This window comes from Haemorhous mexicanus, chromosome 4 (assembly GCF_027477595.1).
Source record: "Haemorhous mexicanus isolate bHaeMex1 chromosome 4, bHaeMex1.pri, whole genome shotgun sequence".
NCBI classification, from domain to species: Eukaryota; Metazoa; Chordata; class Aves; order Passeriformes; family Fringillidae; genus Haemorhous; species Haemorhous mexicanus.
In genome coordinates this window covers 57,458,373-57,477,247 of record NC_082344.1, presented here as the reverse complement: position 1 = coordinate 57,477,247, position 18,875 = coordinate 57,458,373, and the positions used below count along the sequence as shown (strand labels likewise).

Genomic DNA, 18,875 nt, shown 5'->3' with positions numbered 1-18,875 from the left:
AATGGGATAGAAAAATAAGTAAAAAATCTTTTACAGTTTTCTTGGACTTGACAATCTGTTTTTTTTAAAAGAATAGTCTTTCAACACTTTAAATGTTATTTTCCTTCCTTGTGAATTACCAGGTATTTTTGAATACATCAAAAAAAGTCTATTTGTGCCATGCTTGTCATGTCCTATTTAGAGGCTAACTTTAAGATCAAGGTTCAACCTTGATCTTAAAATTAGAATTTGAAATGTTAATATAATTGTGAAGTTAAGGAAATCGTAGTTACAGCTGGTTTTGCAGTTCAGTGAAGTTGGGGTGTTTTGAGAGCACATTTACTCCACAGAGGCAGTTCAGCCTCAGAATATCTTTAAGTTGGCACACAGACAATGTTTGTAAAATCCTAGTGATGTGCCCCTTACTTTTAGTTATTCTTGCTGTGTTTATTTGCAGAGGCTAATATTTTGGAAACAATTGAAAGAAATTTGCATAATGATATGCAGCATCGGAAACATCATATCAGTGATGTTTTAAGATTTACAGTAGTGTTGCTGGCCAGAAATTTTCATAGAGTTTTGTTCCATTTTCCAAGAAGATTCAGCAGTACCCCCTGTGTTCTGGATTCTTAGGGCTGTGGTGGCCCCCTGCAATGTCTTCAGTCATTTGAAATCCTGTTTTATTAGCTTGTGAAGTTTTTCCCATCTGTGCTCCCAACATTCTCCAGCACAGGCTTACAAAGTCTGCTTCTGAGGTCAAAGAAATCATTATACAAAGGTAAAGGGTAATCCTTATCTTGAATCTACAGATGGGTGAAAGACATTGCCAAAGCAAAACATGGCATTTGTGCAGAGCCAGGAATTAAACCCAGACTTTCCAACATTCTTTTCCTTTCAACTTCCTTCCTTCTAGCTGAAGAGTGCTGTGATAAATGCAATTACATGAGCATCACTTAATTATTTTGCTATTAGAAAATTGTGCACTTTCTGTTACCTTTTGCATAATGATTTAAACAGGTGCAATTTCATCTTTGAAGGCATGAAATTAAAGAAAACAAAAAGATAATTGGTCTAACTGTTCCATTCAGAATTCTGAATAACAACTGTACATTCAATTCTACACAGACTGTGGTTTTACATCTGTTTTGATCCAATAACCTATAATCATCTAGAACAATCTGAGAAAGCTATGTCATTTAAGATGAACCCATCTGCATAAAATCAATTGTAATTTATTTATTCAAATCTGTCTAAAAGTCTCACAAGTATTGAATTTCTTTTTCACTGTAAAGTTCTTGAATTAGGTTTCTTTCCCCTACATCTGCTCAGACTGTCTGCTTTGTTTGTCCTGAACTGGAAAGAGAAACATTTTTTCTACCACTTATCTAGGAGAATTTTTGGACAAAACTCAAATATAAATATTTGTGCTTTAAAAGTTACAGACATAAAACTGATGCAGCGCTAAATAATTTTGTTGGCCAGATGGCATAGTGGCAGCAGTAATGAAGCAAAATGGGAGAGCAGCATTTAATTCTGGACTTTGAAATAGGGGTCTGCTCCTGGTGAGATTGATACTGTTTTATTTTTAGAGGGCATTGACCAGAAAGTGTTTTGTTAATGCCAGCTGGCTTTGTGAAGTACACGCTGCCTCATGCAATCAAGATCCAAGACAGTCTGCAGCCATGACAATGCTGTTGCCCGTTATGTTGTTTTGTTTGAAAAAAGAAAAACATCTTGGTATAACTAGGGAAAGAACAGACGTCTGGAGTCAGACAACAAGAGTACATTGATTTATATCAGCCAAGGGTTTGACCTCTCTAATCTTATTCATTCACATGAAGTAAATGAAGAATAAATAGTGAAATTAATCCTGAAAGTTGCAGCATTCAATGTGGAAATTGCACACATTCAACTCTATGGTGTTGTATAAATACAGACGCAAACCACTTAAGAAGTTCAGAACAGCCTTCCAGTGCAATTCATTTAGAGCTGGCTGGGGTGACTTCTCACAGAAAAACAATTTGTGGTGTAGATGCGTAGCAAAGTTTAGACTGAAGCCCAGATTCCTTGCCAGAAATGCTCTCTCTGTTATATTGAGAGAGAAAATCAAAGCATTGCTTTTGCCATGCTGAATATTAAGAATGACCGTGTCCTGTGAGGATTCCAGTACTTGATATCCATGCAGTTTATCAGAACCTGCAGACCAACCTAACCCTGTGGAGTATGTGGTTCTTTTCTAAGTTACATGACATTTTCAAGATGTGACCTTAATTTCTTTCTCAATGACAATACTTTAAATACTAGGTTTTAGAATTAAAAATTCTTACATTTTATTTTCATTCTATTTTTGCTTTAGTCAAATGTTACTCTTTTTCTGTGACACCTAATTATCTCAAAACTGTTAATGTTTCGTTCTTTATCCCACTTAATGTTCTGCATGACACTGTACAATGAAAGAATGGAATTACAACAAGTTTCCAAGCATTTTTTGCTCTTCGTGCTTCCCTTTCTGGAGCAAAAGAAAGGTGGTTAGGCAAAAACATTCCATCTCTACATAACACTTCTTAATGGTAGAAGAAATGATGGTTTATTTTGCCTTGTCACATTTTCTTTATTATTATCTCAATATTAAAAACTTCTGTGGAACTGATAACAAGCATCAGACTGTCTTGAATTACAGTCACAGCATTAAAAATATTCCTAGATGAATATTTGAGAAAGTGCACAGTAAGAATGAATTGGGATGTCTGAAAACACAACACGGACTTTTTTTAATCATCTTTCAATCACAGTATTTTTCTCTGGGCCAGCAGTTTCTTCCAGGAAATTCATCATGCAGTTTCCTTATGATGTTGAAAGATACTCATTTGGTCTACAGCTGTGAAATGAAAGAATATGAACTCCAGTTTTTGATCTCTTTGTAGAACTTTCTAGGGACTCAGTGTCTTTATGAACAATTTTGATAATGTTCTTATGATCAAAAAATATCTGTAAAAATGTGATTGACAGGGATGACTATGCAATGACTACTAAAACTGTAGGGTTTAGTGAACCATAATTTGGATTTATCCTTCGGCAGCTACATAACAAAATGTATCATGAATCCTTTTTTGTCTATTTTGTTTATATGAGACATTCAATCAAAACCAGTCATTTATTAAGCCTAGAGTATTTTTATTTCTGATGTCTTGTTTTCAGAAGGCATTAAAGTGATTAAAGGAATATGAGATCTAGCAAATACATGCTCCTATTAAGAAAAATTAGTGCATCTTTTTCACAAACAAACAAGTAACCGATCCAAAGAAATGTCTGTGAATGTTTCCACAGTTGAGCTACCCAGAAAAGGTTTTGGAAGGGAAGAAAATGACCTGAATATTTTAAAAGGGAATCTTTGCATCAAACTGTGGATCTAATCAATCCTGTGTTCATCAACAGAATAAAGTATTTTTGTATAACATATTGCTATATAATGATGGTTCTCATACCTGAAGTTTTATATGTCAACTTCGTTAAACTGTTGGTGCAATCAGACATGTACAGCTATGATTTTAATTGAGAAGGTGCTCTGTTTTTAATGTGAACAAGTTCGAGAACATTTCAATTAGCATGACTATTAAAACCTATTGATAGCAACACTCTATGAAAAATAGATCTATAAAGTTTTGCCTATGAGTAATTTGAGTTTAAATATTTTTATTACAACTCATGCTTTTCTTTTTTATGGTATTTATTGTGTGCATATCAGTTTTTGTATTTAGATACTTAAGTTCTTTGATGATTTTTCCAAGCGTATGATGAAAACATTTTGAGTAATTAACATATGTCTGTCTTTTTGGGGCCAAATCTGAAGCTAAAGATAATCATTAATTTCATTTTTTTCATGATTTTGATATGAAAAAATGAAAATTAAACTGTTCATGTGAAAATCAGGTCCTAGGATAACACAAGTAGTTATATTCAAGGATTTAGTGAGGACTATGCTGTTTTTTCCCAGACAATTGTCTCATTGGCTTCTTCAAAAGTCATGCTTTTAATATTTGGCTAAAGCATGCACTGACAAACATCTGCCAGGAAAGTTTTTATTAGACAACACAAGTTAACATTTGTTTTAGTATACTTTCACCACCAGACTTTGAAGGAAAAGAAATTAAATCAATCCTCTTCTTCTGTGAAATTACACTATTTTCTCAGTTGTGGTTGCATATAAGTTGATGGTTGTAATCTATCCCACAGGTGAATATATCAGTATTTATAAAGATGTACATACAAAGCACCTTTAATATGTTAACAACATTCTCAAATAGGTGATGAACATTTAGAGTCAAATGGAAAGTAACTGTTTCACATTTCAGTAGTTGTAAGCAATTTGCTTTAAATAATATTGCTGACAATTACAGGGTAACTTTTAACCTACAGCAACAGGCATGGTGTTCCAGATGGCCATAGTAGAAAAGAGGCAGCAATAGCTTCATATCAGCAAGTTTATAATTTACTAATTAAAAAAACCCCATCTTTTCCTTTTGTGTATTTTGGATATTTTTGCAACCATTAGTTTCTTATAACCTAAATATCTCCTTTTAATTTTGAAATACCACTGGATTCAAACATTTTCTTACAACAGAAGAAAATGCATATCCCATTTTTTTCAGTAATGCAGTAATTCAGTAATACTTTAAAGTTTTTTTTTCTTTATGATATGCAAAAAAATCAGCAAATTAACAAACAGCCCCAGATCTTTATCAGGAATTTTAATTATACAAGGTAACTGTATAGATAAATATACTTAGGATGTAGTTCTGGACATAGACACCATCTGTCATTTAGTCCGTAACTCCCTTTTATCATTTTCTTCAATTACCTTACTCAAATGTAATTTTCCAACAATTTATCTGTCACAAGGAAAGTGTAGGTAATCCTGATTAAAAAAAAGACTTGAATGTAAAAATACAATTTGTTCTTGATTATGGAACAAATTGTATTTTTACATTCATTCAAGTCTTCTTTTTTTTTCCTATATAGCACAATACTGCTTTTCCAAATATCTAAATTCTGGAAAAAATAAATAAATTTGCCTTGCATTTTGAGCCTGTGGCATGTTTACCATTATAACTTGCATAGCTACAGTGTTCACCAAGATGGCATTTGTTTCATCTGACTTGAGTGATCTCAAATTATGTAGCTAATTTAAATTCTTCAATATGTAGTGAAGAAAATTTACATTCTATTAAACATCTCCCGAGAAGGGACACACTTCTAGAGTTATGCCCTTTCATTTTTGTAAAGAAATGTAGTTGTCTCAGATTTTACACCTGAGCTTATATTGCCCAATTTATGGAAAATGTGTCAATGCTTTAAATATCACTATGTCTTTAAAGCTCAGACACTTAAGGTTAAAGAATAATTTGGATAACTTAGATGAATAAACACTAAAGAAACATTGAGGACTACCTTGTAGATAAAAAACCCCAAAATATTGAGATATTACCTAATTTTGGAAAACATGTCATCAATACAATTTTGGTGACCAGTGCAAAAGTCCTTATCCCTAATCACTCAGAAAATTAATAAATCTTTGTACCTGTATTGAATATATTTACATATCATCCCTATTAAACTGGAAATATCTTGTTTATACATTCATATACATTTAGAATTTGATCTGATTCTTCCAAGAGTTATTGGGGAATTTTCCTAAAATTTGATTCTGTGACTCTCATGTTTATATTGGGCTAGAGTTTTATGAACAGTAGCTAAAACCAAAATATTCACAATGATATTAATAAAGGGCCTTTTTAACAATAACAGCACATAGGTGAGATCTAAGACACAAAAAATTCTATTTTGATTCAATGTATGCATTAATAATTCAAAACTTTTCCTTTTTTTTTTTATTTTTAGCTAATCATTTCTATACAGAACACTCTGGTGTATTTTCAATTTGTTCAAAATATTTCATCTCAGCAGCAAGAATATTTTACATTACATAGAAGACATTACTTGTGCATCAGTGATTTGCTAATACTAAAGTTTCATATGTTGAAAGGTTCATATATGCTTTAGCTATCTGTGTCTCATTTCAGTAACATTCTGGCAAAGATTCCTTTGCAGACAAGCCTCTCTTTGAGCAAAGAAACAAAACAAAGAGAAAGCAATTTTTAAAAATTGTCTCTGTCTACAATAGCAAATAGAATGCCTCAAGAGGAAATGATTTGAATGGTGAAACAGTGGGCTCTGAGACTTATTTTCATACTATATGCCTTTTGTGGAGATTCACTGTGGAGTAGCTTGTCTGATACTGTGAATCAAGCTCCTTTTAGTTCAAGATATCTAGGGATGCTTTGGGATAATTTCCTTCTTTGGAATTTGTTTCAAAAGGGTCGAATACATTTGCTTCTTGATACTTCTTCCAAGGATAGCAAAGTACAAACTTGGGGATAATAAGGAGACTCATTTATGTAGTCCATACCTTAGGTGAACTAAAATATTGTGTAAATGACTTTTGAAATAGGTTTATAAAGGCTTTCCTCCATTCTAGGGATTGTTCATTCCTGATAACTAGGTTTAAGAAGTATATTCTTTTTCCTTTCTACACATAAATTCTTTAATAATATTCTAGATTCAAGAGAAAATGATGATGCTCACAACCCAAACATTTGGGTGATTGAGCTGGTAAGATGGAAATTAGGGGTTTGTTTGTTTTCAGCCAGTTAAAGACTTTAGTGAAACAGCATAGCAAAGATAAAGATTTCTCATGCTGAAAGACAGGAGCTGAGAGACACAACACTCTGTGAACTAATATCCCTGGAGTAGTTTCAGACAGCATATTCTCTACTGAAAACCAAAGAAAACAAAACAAACTCCTCCAGGAAAGAAAGGCTCCCCAAATATTTCAGCAAAAGATAAAATCACAGAAAAGTTTGAGAGAACGCAAGCCAAGAATGTGAAAGTGCAAGCAGTGAATAGTACCAGATATTGGACACTTCGCTAAAAGAAGGCTTTTATAGTGTTTTAATAATAGATTTGAGTCAAAGAAAGTTTCAGAAGATTTCAAGGGAAATTATTAGAAAGAGTAGAATATTGGAATCTAATGCATTGAGTTCAGAAAAAAATATACTAGATACACTTAATTTCTGTTTAGTCTTCATGAAAGGCATAGGAAAACCTGTTTTAAGAAAATTGAAAGAGATATGATAAAAATCTTAATTCATGTTGTAATTGGTCTTGGATGCTACTTCATCCATTTAATTTTGCACCAGAACAATAGGAGAGCACTTCAGTACCGTAGATGCTTTGTGTTTATAATTTTCAAACAATTGGACACAGAAGTGATAGCAAAAATACTTTTTATGAGCAGTCAAAAGAGTATGCTAAAAATATTTTGACTTTCTCTGATGCAGATTCTCATTTATTCTTAGGGTTTTTTTATGCTCACATTTCAATAGCAGGCAAGAGCTCTTGTAAGAGAAATGCTAAGAATATTGGCCTACAAGCCTTCTAAGATTTTCTCAAAATTTTCTAAACGAGCTTGTGTGTTGTATTTTGATATGAAGATTCTCACACAGAAGAGTATTGCATCTTTGTGAGTATCTTTGAATAAGAGATGTTCTTCATGTTATTGGTTCTTTGGTGATATTCACTGAAATAAAGGAATGCCTTTATTTGTTTACTTAGAGACAAAAATCATTACATATTTACTTAATTAATGTACCTAGGTGAATAAAAATAATTTTGGCCTGCTCAGAAGTCCTTGTTGCAATTCAGAAAGGGAAGTTTAGATAACAGAAAACAAAATAAAGTTGAGAAAAGCACTAAACTTAAAAGGAAAAAAGTAAGTTTTAATGTTACACTATGATGTTCATAATGTAAAATGAATGATGAAATATTATCCCTGAATAGCAGATCTTAACATGTAGCCTTGGTCTTAAACAAATAGATATTAGTGGATGCGTATTTCGGCTTTATACAGAAGAAAAAAAAATGTACTTCTGGTTCATGACCAGAATATCACTACTGCAAGAAAAGTTAATAAAAGTGAAACCAAAATAAACCAAAATAAGCTAATTACAGTTCATCACAGGCAATGTCTGGTGCGGAGCTGTAATATCAAAATATCTTTTTTAATTTTATATAAGTCCTGTTTAAAGTTACAATTGTCACTGCATTTGGCTAAATAAAAAAAAGAAATATTTTTTCTTATCAGCACCGTTCTCCTCTTTTAGCCTGCTACGCTAATATTAATCTCAGGTGTTTCAGTCTCCCCATTGAAAAAATAATGCCTGTTTAATTTAATTTCCTGCCAATTTTATATTGACTACAATCACAGAGATTTAGAACAGTAGAAATATGTGATTTGAATAGGGAAAAGAGTTGTGTGGGATGAAACTATTCATGCAGAATAGGAATCATTCATTAATATTTTGTTTGTCTTCCAACAAGCTTCCAGCAATTAAGAATGAATAGAAAGAAAAGGATAATGACATGTTGTATCAAAATTCAAGTGCTAAAGGAACACTCTGAGTTTATGTGATCAGTTGATGCATCTCTTCTGCTTGTTTTTCAGATCTACACTACACACACCTCACAGTCACTTTATTCTTACAATGTGCTTGACATTGATTGACTTTCTGAAGCTAACAGAAATTATAATATTATTTAGGCCTGACTCATCACCGTTGCTTTTAATGCTTGGTAGAAACAGAAAATACAGAAATTTCATTGAAACTTAAGAGAAACCTCCTTTACTGTTAGGGTTGAAAAACCGTTGAACATCTTGCTCAGAAATGCCATGGAGTCTCCATTTTTGAAGATACTAAAACCCTGACTGATCAGATCCCTAGGCAAAGTGCTCTAGCCGACTCTACTTTGAGGAGAAGAGTTGGACTAGATGATATCCAGCTAGCTCTTAGGCCACCTTAAATTCCTGCAAATACCCCAGGATATCATACATTGTTAAAGTGGAAAGTCATCTGCTTTGAAAGTCAGGGAAAAATAAGAATCTCAATTCCTAATATTCCAGGGATTTGGGTAATGTCCAAGCCAATGATGAATAAACTGGTAGAAATACTTGTAGAAATATAGGTTACTTTACCTTGCTATACTAAACACACTACTATACAATTTAGGCTAATTTTTTTACACTTCTCTACATGTTAAGTTGCATCTTGGACTGCATTTTACGGTTGATTCAAATGTTTTCAATCCTTATCATTTTGTGATGTAGGTATGGTGACCACAGGAAGGCCTGGAAGCCTTACTGTTTTTGTCCAAGTGTTAAGTAATTAAGATAGTTATACTTTAGTGCACACACTTTGTACACAGGATAAGCTGTGGAGTAATTGGCTGAGAAATGGTTTATGGTTGCAAGTTTAGTTCTCTAAACAATTAAACATAAAAAATGTTTACTCTGCCACCCTGCTACTACTGTCCAAATGCACCACCACTTTTGAACAATGTTTATAATGTTGATACCAACTGATATACAGAAACCATGAAAGAATATAGTCCAAGAGCAGTGTGAAATACCAGGAATTACAATGCAAAACCTCAAGCTTTGGGATATGAAAATAAAATCTCTCTCATAATGGTGAAAAAGTGCCACGATTAAGCCTTGCGGATCTATATGGATATATTGGTTTTTACCAAGTCTAGACAAACTCTGTCCCTAATGTCAACCTCCAAAACTAGGGTGTTGTGCAGTGCAATCAATACTAGGGTTCTTCATGCATTGAAAATATAACTTTAGTTTACATCTTGGATAAGGATGAGTTATTTAATACAGGTTGAGATAAACTCTGTACCATAGAGTAAGTTAATAGAGCTCAGTTACTACAGACAGCAGGAATGTATGTCTTTGGCATTGCAGTGTTTTTTGTTCTATGGATGAGTGGAAGGGAAACTATCCCATTTAAGAAATACAGATGAAACAAGGAAGAAATGGAGATTTATCACTGAGGTATAATACAAGGTATACTACAAATACTTTGTGATCTGTTCATCTCCAAGATCAGACACAATTAGGAAGAACTCCATATGCTGTTCTCAGAAAAGATGATATCAGTTTCCTGAGGGTGAAAATTATCAAACCTACAGTCTTATTATTAAACTTATGGTCTTTTTACTAAACCTGAATATTGTAAGTTCCTACTAAAAGACTAATAAAGGCTTAAGGTTGCTTTTTTGCTGGGATAGACAAATTGAACAATTGTGGACTTCCCTGGATAAAAGTTACTCAACCATGTGGATTCACAGTGGTGGTAGATGCAGCTGTGTTAATGTTGTGCATTGAAAATCAATAAAGCTGAATATAACACTGTCCCCTCATAGGTTGGTGCTTTAATTTGTCAGCACTTGGATGATGCATTGCAGCTGACCTGAAGCTGCCCCCTAAACTCAATCAACCTAGAAGAAAACAAGTCCATGGATAAGGCAGAGATAGGCTGCATTCAAACCCAAGCAAAGACTTCAACCAACCCTGTTCTAGCTGAGATCCAGATACACCGCTGGCCAGAGAGCTGGGCGGAGAGAGGTCCCACCCAATCAGCTATCTGAGCCTGGGAAATCCAAAACCCCTATAGAAAGGCCAGCCAGATTAAACTCATTGCTTTTTGCTGAGGACTCAGTGATGTGCTGTGGAGGCCTGTGGGTCTGCTAGACTTCCTGGGGCTATGCCCTGGAAGAATGTCCCCTAGAACTTTAACCGCTCCCATGGACTCCTGTGACATGCTGTCAATCAACCCTAGTGCCACTCCCCCTGTTGGCAGTTCAACCTCCTGTTAACCAAATATGGTCAAGGTTCTTGCAGTTTCTTTGTTCTTTGTACACTCGTCGGTACCCTATTTACCCTTGAGTTTCCCTGTTGGCCCCTGTAATCCTTTTCCTGCTCACACCTTCAGGTGATTGATTGTTGCTGTTGGCTCTGCCCCTTTTTACCAGTATATAGTCCTGGACCCTCTACTCTCCCTGTCTTTGTCCCTGGACGCTTTCAGAGTGTAGGTGAAATAACTACCACTGGAAACCTATACAAAGACCCTGCTTCTGCCATCTCGGATAACCAGCTGCTGTGTGAGTGCAGTATTTGCTGTGTGCTTGGTGGAGTGCTCTCCTCCTGGGGATGCTTCAGGAAGGTTGCAGCAATCAGCCATCTGCCTGTGCTGCAATATCGTGTCATGTGTCTGTCACCAGCCCACAACTTCATAAAACACTTGGAAATTTCTCATGTCCGTTTTTCTGAGAAATTACTGGTGAAATTTTATAAATAGTAGAACAAAATTTAGTGTATAGTCTGTCTTCACTTGTTAAAGTGGAGCTTACTATCCTTATTTTTTCACGGCAATAAATACATAAGAAGACCAGTATTTTACCAATAACTTTTTGTAAACATCAGTGTTGTTATTCATCATTTTCCCCCCTTATTTGTTTCCCTAATATGCAGTTTTATGTGAAACAACAACTGTTTTACAGCTATAAATGAAGATTAGACTATATGAAGAAAGTTCTTGGTTTTGAGGGGGACTTATTGCATTCATAGAAACTACTGCATAAGTAGTAATTATTATGCATTAGTATTCTAGTGTTCATAACTGAGTTCATAGGGATTTAAACTCATTTAACTTAAATGCTCTTAGTAACAATTAAAGGACTAATGTGAGCTTCATGAACAGCAACATGTACATGCATATAGAGATTTTTTTAAGAGGCATTTTAGAGAACCCCCATACTGCTGTGTTTTTATCAACTTACCTCCAAGATGTCCTAGATTTTTGGGTGTAAAAATGAGGTGCCATAATTCATGTAGCCCAAATATTCCAAGTATGTAAAAACTCAGTATCTTTTATTACTGATAGTTCTCCTCTGACAAATTTTTATCCAGATTATACTGTCTAAACTATATAGTAATTTGCATATCAGAGATGATGACCTGGTAAACAGTCAACTGCCATATAGATATTTAATTTTTTATGTTCTTAAAATTCTTTATGTTTATCACGTGGAGTGTTTCTAACTGTGCAGGTAACAGACATGTAATTTAATCCAAGTCTATTTCTTTTTATTGGAAAAGAACACGCCATGATGTTATGCCATGAGGCTTGATGCATGAAAAATTTGCAATACATATGCCTGAGAAGGTCTGGTTCTCAGAGGCAATGCAATAGAAAGGTCAGAATTCTGATGTTTATACTGAAAGTAGAAGTGTAATAAATCCTGAAAAATAACCATTTACATGCACATCATTCTTTCAGAAAGAATTTTATCATCATTATGTCATTCTCATTGATATTCTGTGGAAAGGGCTGACTGGCTCTACTGAACTGAATACTGTGTGTTAGTTTTGGGTTAGATAATTCCTATTCAGTACAGCACTTAAGAGAAAAACAAGATTAACAGCCATATCTGTTTAAAAACTATTAATATAACTTAGTAAAACTTACATCACATTTCTTTTAGTTTCAAGGATATGTAGTGATGTTCTTAGGGAATTTTCAGCCTCAGCTATAAAACAGCCCAACTTTGCATCTGTCACATCTCTTCCCTACATGCCAATTAGGTAAGGCATATAACTTTCAAAGAATATCTGAAAATGAACAGGATGCTCCTGAATCTTTTATAACTTGTTCCAGAACTTATTTTAAATAACTTTGCTATTACTCTTCTGGTATCCACAGATGTGATAAAAAGGTGTTCTCTTCTTGTGATCTAGTTGAGTCTGATTTCCAAGAAATCAATAAGAAATGGAACATAAATTTCCAAGTATTTAATGCGTTTTTTTTTCTAATTCCCATTTTAAGTTACATCACTGCTCTTGAAGGAACTGTAGATGATGCAAAGTCCTTCTGGTGTTGAGAAATATAGTCAGTGCAGGTAGCTTGGTGAGCAGCTGCAGTGGGAACTCCGGGTGTTGGGAGCCCCAGGCAAGAGGCCATGGACTGCTAACCCTTTGCATAATAAAGGACATGGGGACCTGTGCCCATCCAGGTGACCAGACACTCAGAGACACAGCAGAAGTTGAAGAGCCCAAGACTTCCATGCGCTTAGACTATGAAGGTATAAAAGCCCAGGATTTTCTCTGTTCAAGGTCCCTCCTCAGAGGTACCAGCTCAAGTTGTTACATTTTTTTATATGGTTTTTCATAAAGATTAAATTATTTTAATGATTGAGACATCTGAAACTCTGCTATAGGAAATTTGGGGTTCAGCCAGTAAGGAAACCTAGTATGACTGTGTGAGTTTGATGTGTGTAGATGCCACAGGGCCTCTCTCCCAGCTCAGCAGATCCAAATGTGACTGCCAGAATAGTATGATATACAGGAATAATCTATGGGATGTTCTAAGTGAATTCAAATCTCTGAGATTCCCAGGTTGTGTCATGGGCCCCTAAGTAAGTAATAATTGATGTATGGTTACAGATTACAGCATCTCATTGCATGAAGTTTTGGTCCATCAAACAGCTACAGTAAAGTATTTCTGGTAGCTGTCACCTGTTTAAACTTTTGATCTACTCGTGCCAGGAAGGTTTAGCATTATGTTTGTTGTCCAGCCTGTCTACCATCAGCACAAACTACCTTGGTATCTTTAAAGTTTTGTACCCTCAAAAGAACTTTGTACCCTCAAAATGAAACTACCTCCACCTACCCCTCTACTTGTAAACCTGATGTGGACTTCTGTTCTTCAGGGCTTGTGTGAGTGGTTGCCGTTGCTGTTTTCTCCCTTCTGGCCTGCATATCTATTTTCATCCTATAGTGACTACAGTTGCCAGTGGGAGTGATGTACGCCTATGTCTCATTCTAACACGGGGCTTGAAACACATCTGAATCCAAAGGACAGCGCTATCAGTCACCCCATTTTAAACACAGGAAAATTTGTGTAGTGTCTTATAAGATGAATCTATTGGTGTATTTTTTTCAGAAGGTGCTTTCTAGAACAACAGACATTTTTCTGCAGTTCTCTGAACGTATCATTAAATTATTTTAAATGTATCATTGCTGCCTGAGTGTAGTTTAAATCCTAAGAGAATCCCCTAACTTCTCACTGAAAATCCTGCATGTCCTCAGTGTCCCCTGAAATGTGAAGGATTGACTCTTCCATTTCCTGGGATTCTCATTGGTGCCAGGGTTCAGCATGTAGGCTTCCAGAGCAACAGCAATATCTGTCATTTTGAATGAATACAAATCTCTAACAATCCATGTTCGTACAGTCCCAGTGGAAGCGTGTTGTGTCAGCTGTGCTTGCGGAACTTTAAAGGCTTTATTAAGTCAGCTGGCAACACACCCTGTCTCCAGGCACTGGCTTTTATGGCAAAGGACCTAAGAGACTTTTTTGTCCCTTTCCTTTTTTTGTTTCCTTTTTTCTTCCCTCCTTTCCCACGTTAACTAGCTGTCAGAAACACAGGTAGTGATTTTATAGAAATCTTATGGGTGTGTTGCTATGTTCATAAGACCCACAATATTGTTTACAGATGAGCACTTTTACCCACCCACACAACCTTACACATACATGCACACACACTCTCAAGTACCTTTATGCAGTCTGATATTAATTCTGATCAACTAATTACTCCAGAGTAATAAAGAAGCTGTACAAAATTTATAAATAATTATAAACAGCTCTCTTAGCCCATGTAGCCATTTGAAAGGAGGATCTGATAAACTGTGTGAAGCTTCTGACCACTTATTGCAGTAAAATTCCATGCATACTCTGTCCAGTGGCCTTTTATGTAAGAACTGTACTTTCTGTTTGCTTTCATGTAGACAAAATTGCTTAATTGGTAAATGTTAAAATATTAGTTTGCTTAAGTCATGTTTTGAGAATCAGTTGTTCAAAGACTGAACTTTGCAGTGACATTCAGAATCTTTTCTCTTGCAGCCGTTTCGTAGAGTGACGTTTTCTGTTGTGAGTCAGCCTCAGGACCCGCATCAAGGGTCATTGCAGAGTTGCTATGACAGCGGTCTGGAGGAGTCAGAAACACCAAGCAGTAAGAGTTCATCAGGGCCAAGACTGGGTGCCCTTCCACTCCCAGAGGACAACTACGAAAGGACTACGCCGGATGGCAGTGTTGGTGAGGCAGAGCATATGGAAAATGGTAGGGGCAAACACAACATTCACACACATAATCTCACTAGCAAGTGATACTAAGTAGACTTTTGAAAGGTCAGTCCAAAACCATAAATAAATACATTAAATAATTAATATTGTAATTATTTAATTTTAAAGTTTGTTAAAATGCAGGTATACAAAATAATGGAACATAACACCACTAATATAAACAGCTTTTTTTTTTTACATTACCTAAAATCTATACTGCAAAAGCAGTTAAAACACGAAAAAAATATCAGTAGAAGTCCGGGAAAATGGTAATTGAATAAAATTATATATTTTCATTTTAGACAAAAGACCATAAAGGACATATATATCCTCATTTCCTTCCATTTTTGACTCAAAGCCTACTTAGGAAATTTCCCAAAATGTGATATATACAGCATTAGGAAAAGAAAATAGTATTTTAAAACCCCACTCTAGAGAATTCTCTTATCCCCAGAAATGTTGTATAGACTGTTTTCAAAATAAAACACTATGCCAGGTCCATTCTTCATTATTCAGAATAGAAGAATATTACTTTCCTTTTCTTCACACTTTATTTTGGACAACATTTTACAACATTTCATTTAAATTCAAGGTCCATTTATGTAGAAGGGGAACCTGTTAAATAATTATTTATTCCATAGTAATTCTCCTATTATTAAAAACAAAAAAAAAATTAATATAAGTCTCAGGTTAGGTTGTTTTTTATTTCTATCTAAAACTATTTAGGATTAAAAAACCAAAAAGACTTATTTATTTTGAAATGTATTTTATAAACCACAAATATTTCACTGTTCTCCACATTTTGGCCTTGATCTAAAGTTTTATGAAGTCAGAGACTGACTTCATTGTATTTTCCTTTGCCCATAAACAACAAAATAAATAATACACGTCAAACATTTCTTTGATAACCAAAGAAATAACGGGTTTTCTAATTCAATTGCAATAGGTGGGTACATGCAAGAAGCATGGTGTATTTTTTGTTATAGAATGAATTAATTAGTTTGGCTAAGTGCATGTTAGTTTTTCAGAGATTGCAAAACTGAATCATTGTTCTTGGGGTTTTGTCTTTCCTGAGATAGACATGTCAACCCATTAAAACTATGCTATTTTTCATGGTAAGATATTTCCCAATCTAGTGTGTATTGCTGAAGAATGGCTACAGCAGTCTACATATGCTTGAACTGTATATCCCAATAGCAAAAAAATTTATTGACTAAAAATGAAGACAGTACTAAAGTAATATAAGGTTATGTATGTTTATACCTTTGCATTTATATATTTTCCTTGGTTGTTTATATGAGTATATTTGTTTACATTTCATTTTTCTGGGAATGTGGTAGGGGAAAAAAGTGACAATGGTATTACTGGAAAAAATGTCAGAAAAAAAGCTTGTAGAGCTTGTACCTAAATTGGGCTAATTATTTGATTGTCTGTTTTGTAGTGAGATTTTGTGGTTAGGATGATAAAATTAAACAACTTGTAAATTCCCGTGGACATCCAGCAATGTAGAGAATTTGTAGACATGAAATTCTGAATTCAGAAAGTATTTTAACTTAGGATATGCATGATCCATGCTGGAGAAACTCTAGAATCAGAAATTGATATAATTTGTAATGTATTTGGTATCCAATGATAAAGAAAATCACACTAACTGAAGTGCAATTCAAAATGAAAAGTACTTGAGCAGTGTCATAAGTTAAAGCAAAATAGTTTAAATTTTCTTATTGGTGCAAAAGCTGGAATTACGTTCTAATAACTAAAATTTTTTAGATGTTTCTTTTTTTTCTTTTTTTTGGTAGGACGGATTTCTTGGATTTAGTTTTGAAAATAGTATTCTAATATTAATAGATAGAAATATAGAGGTAGATAAATATATTAGTTCATAGTTAATGAACAAAAAGTCTCCAGTAAAAAATTTTGCATAGTAAGACATGCATAGAATCAGGATTTCCTCCTTCTTTATAAAACCTTGAGCAGAGACCTTTAAAAGCTGGGTGATAGTGTGGTGAAAATTATACTGTACAGATTTCTGGATTTTGCTGTCACATTTTAAAGACAAGATTTCAACAGTGGCATGTCATCTACCTCCAGAAATTTATGTTAACAATAATCTATAAATAATGATGAAACAGGATGGAAAGTATTTTCGTTCCTTCATATATGTATTACCCTTATTTGAGTGAGAGTTTTCTGTCATATGATTCTTAAGTCCACTTGTATTTAACTATTGAATTGTTCAAATTCTGATAATGTAGTCTTCAATATTATTGGATCATTCTGACAGAAATAGAATTGAAATTGAAGTCCGTCAAGCGTTCATTTGTCACATTTAATTGGAATCTAGGTAATCTGCAGTGTTTGGCTAGGTTAGGTTTTAATCAGGATTTATACTGGATTTTTATGAAGATTTTTCATGGAAACAGCATTTTGGAAGTGATCTTGGTTATTAATTTTTACTTCAAATATTTACCGTTTAATTTCAGTTGGTGCGAAACAATGCAATTATAACTAATTGCTTTGGATTTCCTTTCATTTTAGAATTTGAAATAATAATCTTCACACAGTACATGAAACCTTCCAATATGTTTCCTTCTTTTTTTTACAAGCCTAGATGACTAAGGAAAACGAGTACTTTTTATAGTTATGGCAAATGTAAAACATTCAGCTCATAGGCAGAATATATAAGAAATTCAACTTTCTGTTTGCTGTAAAGAGTTTCTTTACATTTTCTTAGTTGAGAATAAAACACTGGAAAAGTGGAAAAGACGAATAAGGGAGTTGATTTTCTTAGAATATGGTGAACATTGCCCACCAGCCTACATGACTGTCAGATGTAGATTGAAGTTTTATTCTGCTGATTAGCTGTGGTGTCAGATGTGGGAGAAAAAAAAAAAAAGAAGAAAAAAAATGTTAGCAGATTGACTGTGAAAATTCAGTATGCAAAAATCTTGTTAATTAGTAAAATCTGCAGAACCAAAAGTAACTTCTGAGTTAATTTATCCCCTGCCCTTGGAGCTTTCCTTGCAAAGAAATTCTGCTCATATGTGCAGCCTTCTCTGATTTTGCTGTTAGAATGGTACTGTCTTAATGTAAATTGCACCATAATTTTCTGAAGAACATTTCCATTACATTCATATTTGTATATCAAGGGCAAATACATTACCATGGTAAATTAGTTTCCTGGTCTTTTGTCATAGCTTTCTAGTTCTGACCATGCCTAATGCAACATCTCAGAAGAAAATTTTGAAAAAACTCTCTGACAGAAACTTCCAGAATTACTTCTCCTGACCCCAACAGTTAACAGTCAGCATGTGATTTTCTAAATAATGGTGATAATAATAATAGTACTAAAACCCCACTAATTTACCCCAAGACAAGTTACTGGTCTGAAGAATATCTTTCAACAGTGAAATCCTCTGAAGGCTAACAAAAATGTTTGGGGTTCGGTTTTTTAAACTTATTTAACTATTTAGTGTCTATTCCTTTTTTTTTTTTTTCATTATGAAGATGAGCATGGAAGCATTCATTTTAGTTTTCAAATACTATGGATTGTTATGTTTCCTCATAGTTTACCTTTCCTCTTCATTATAAATCTTCCTAGGTTATAAATCTTCTAGCAAAGGTAGGGATAGCTGGACAGGTATTCTCAAAATCTGAAGAATGGACCAGACAGCCTTTTCATACTAGTTTCTATGTTATCAATTACAGATATGATCTTTAAATGGAGCTTTCATTGTTCTGTTTCATTTCTCTTCACCTGGTTCTATTAGGTCTCTCATGTTTCTTGCAGCTCTCAGAAGTATTTCATTATATTCCTTC

The 18,875-nt window shown here is 34.2% G+C and overlaps 1 protein-coding gene across 1 annotated transcript in view; it reads left to right on the top strand.

The window, feature by feature from the left end:
* Positions 1-18,875, top strand: part of PCDH7 (protocadherin 7) — a 263,158-nt gene that overhangs the window by 109,766 nt on the left and 134,517 nt on the right. Inside the window, exon 2 of the mRNA XM_059845038.1 lies at positions 14,838-15,054. Within this exon, the coding sequence (XP_059701021.1) occupies positions 14,838-15,054 (217 nt within the window). The remainder of the gene's footprint in view (positions 1-14,837; positions 15,055-18,875) is intronic.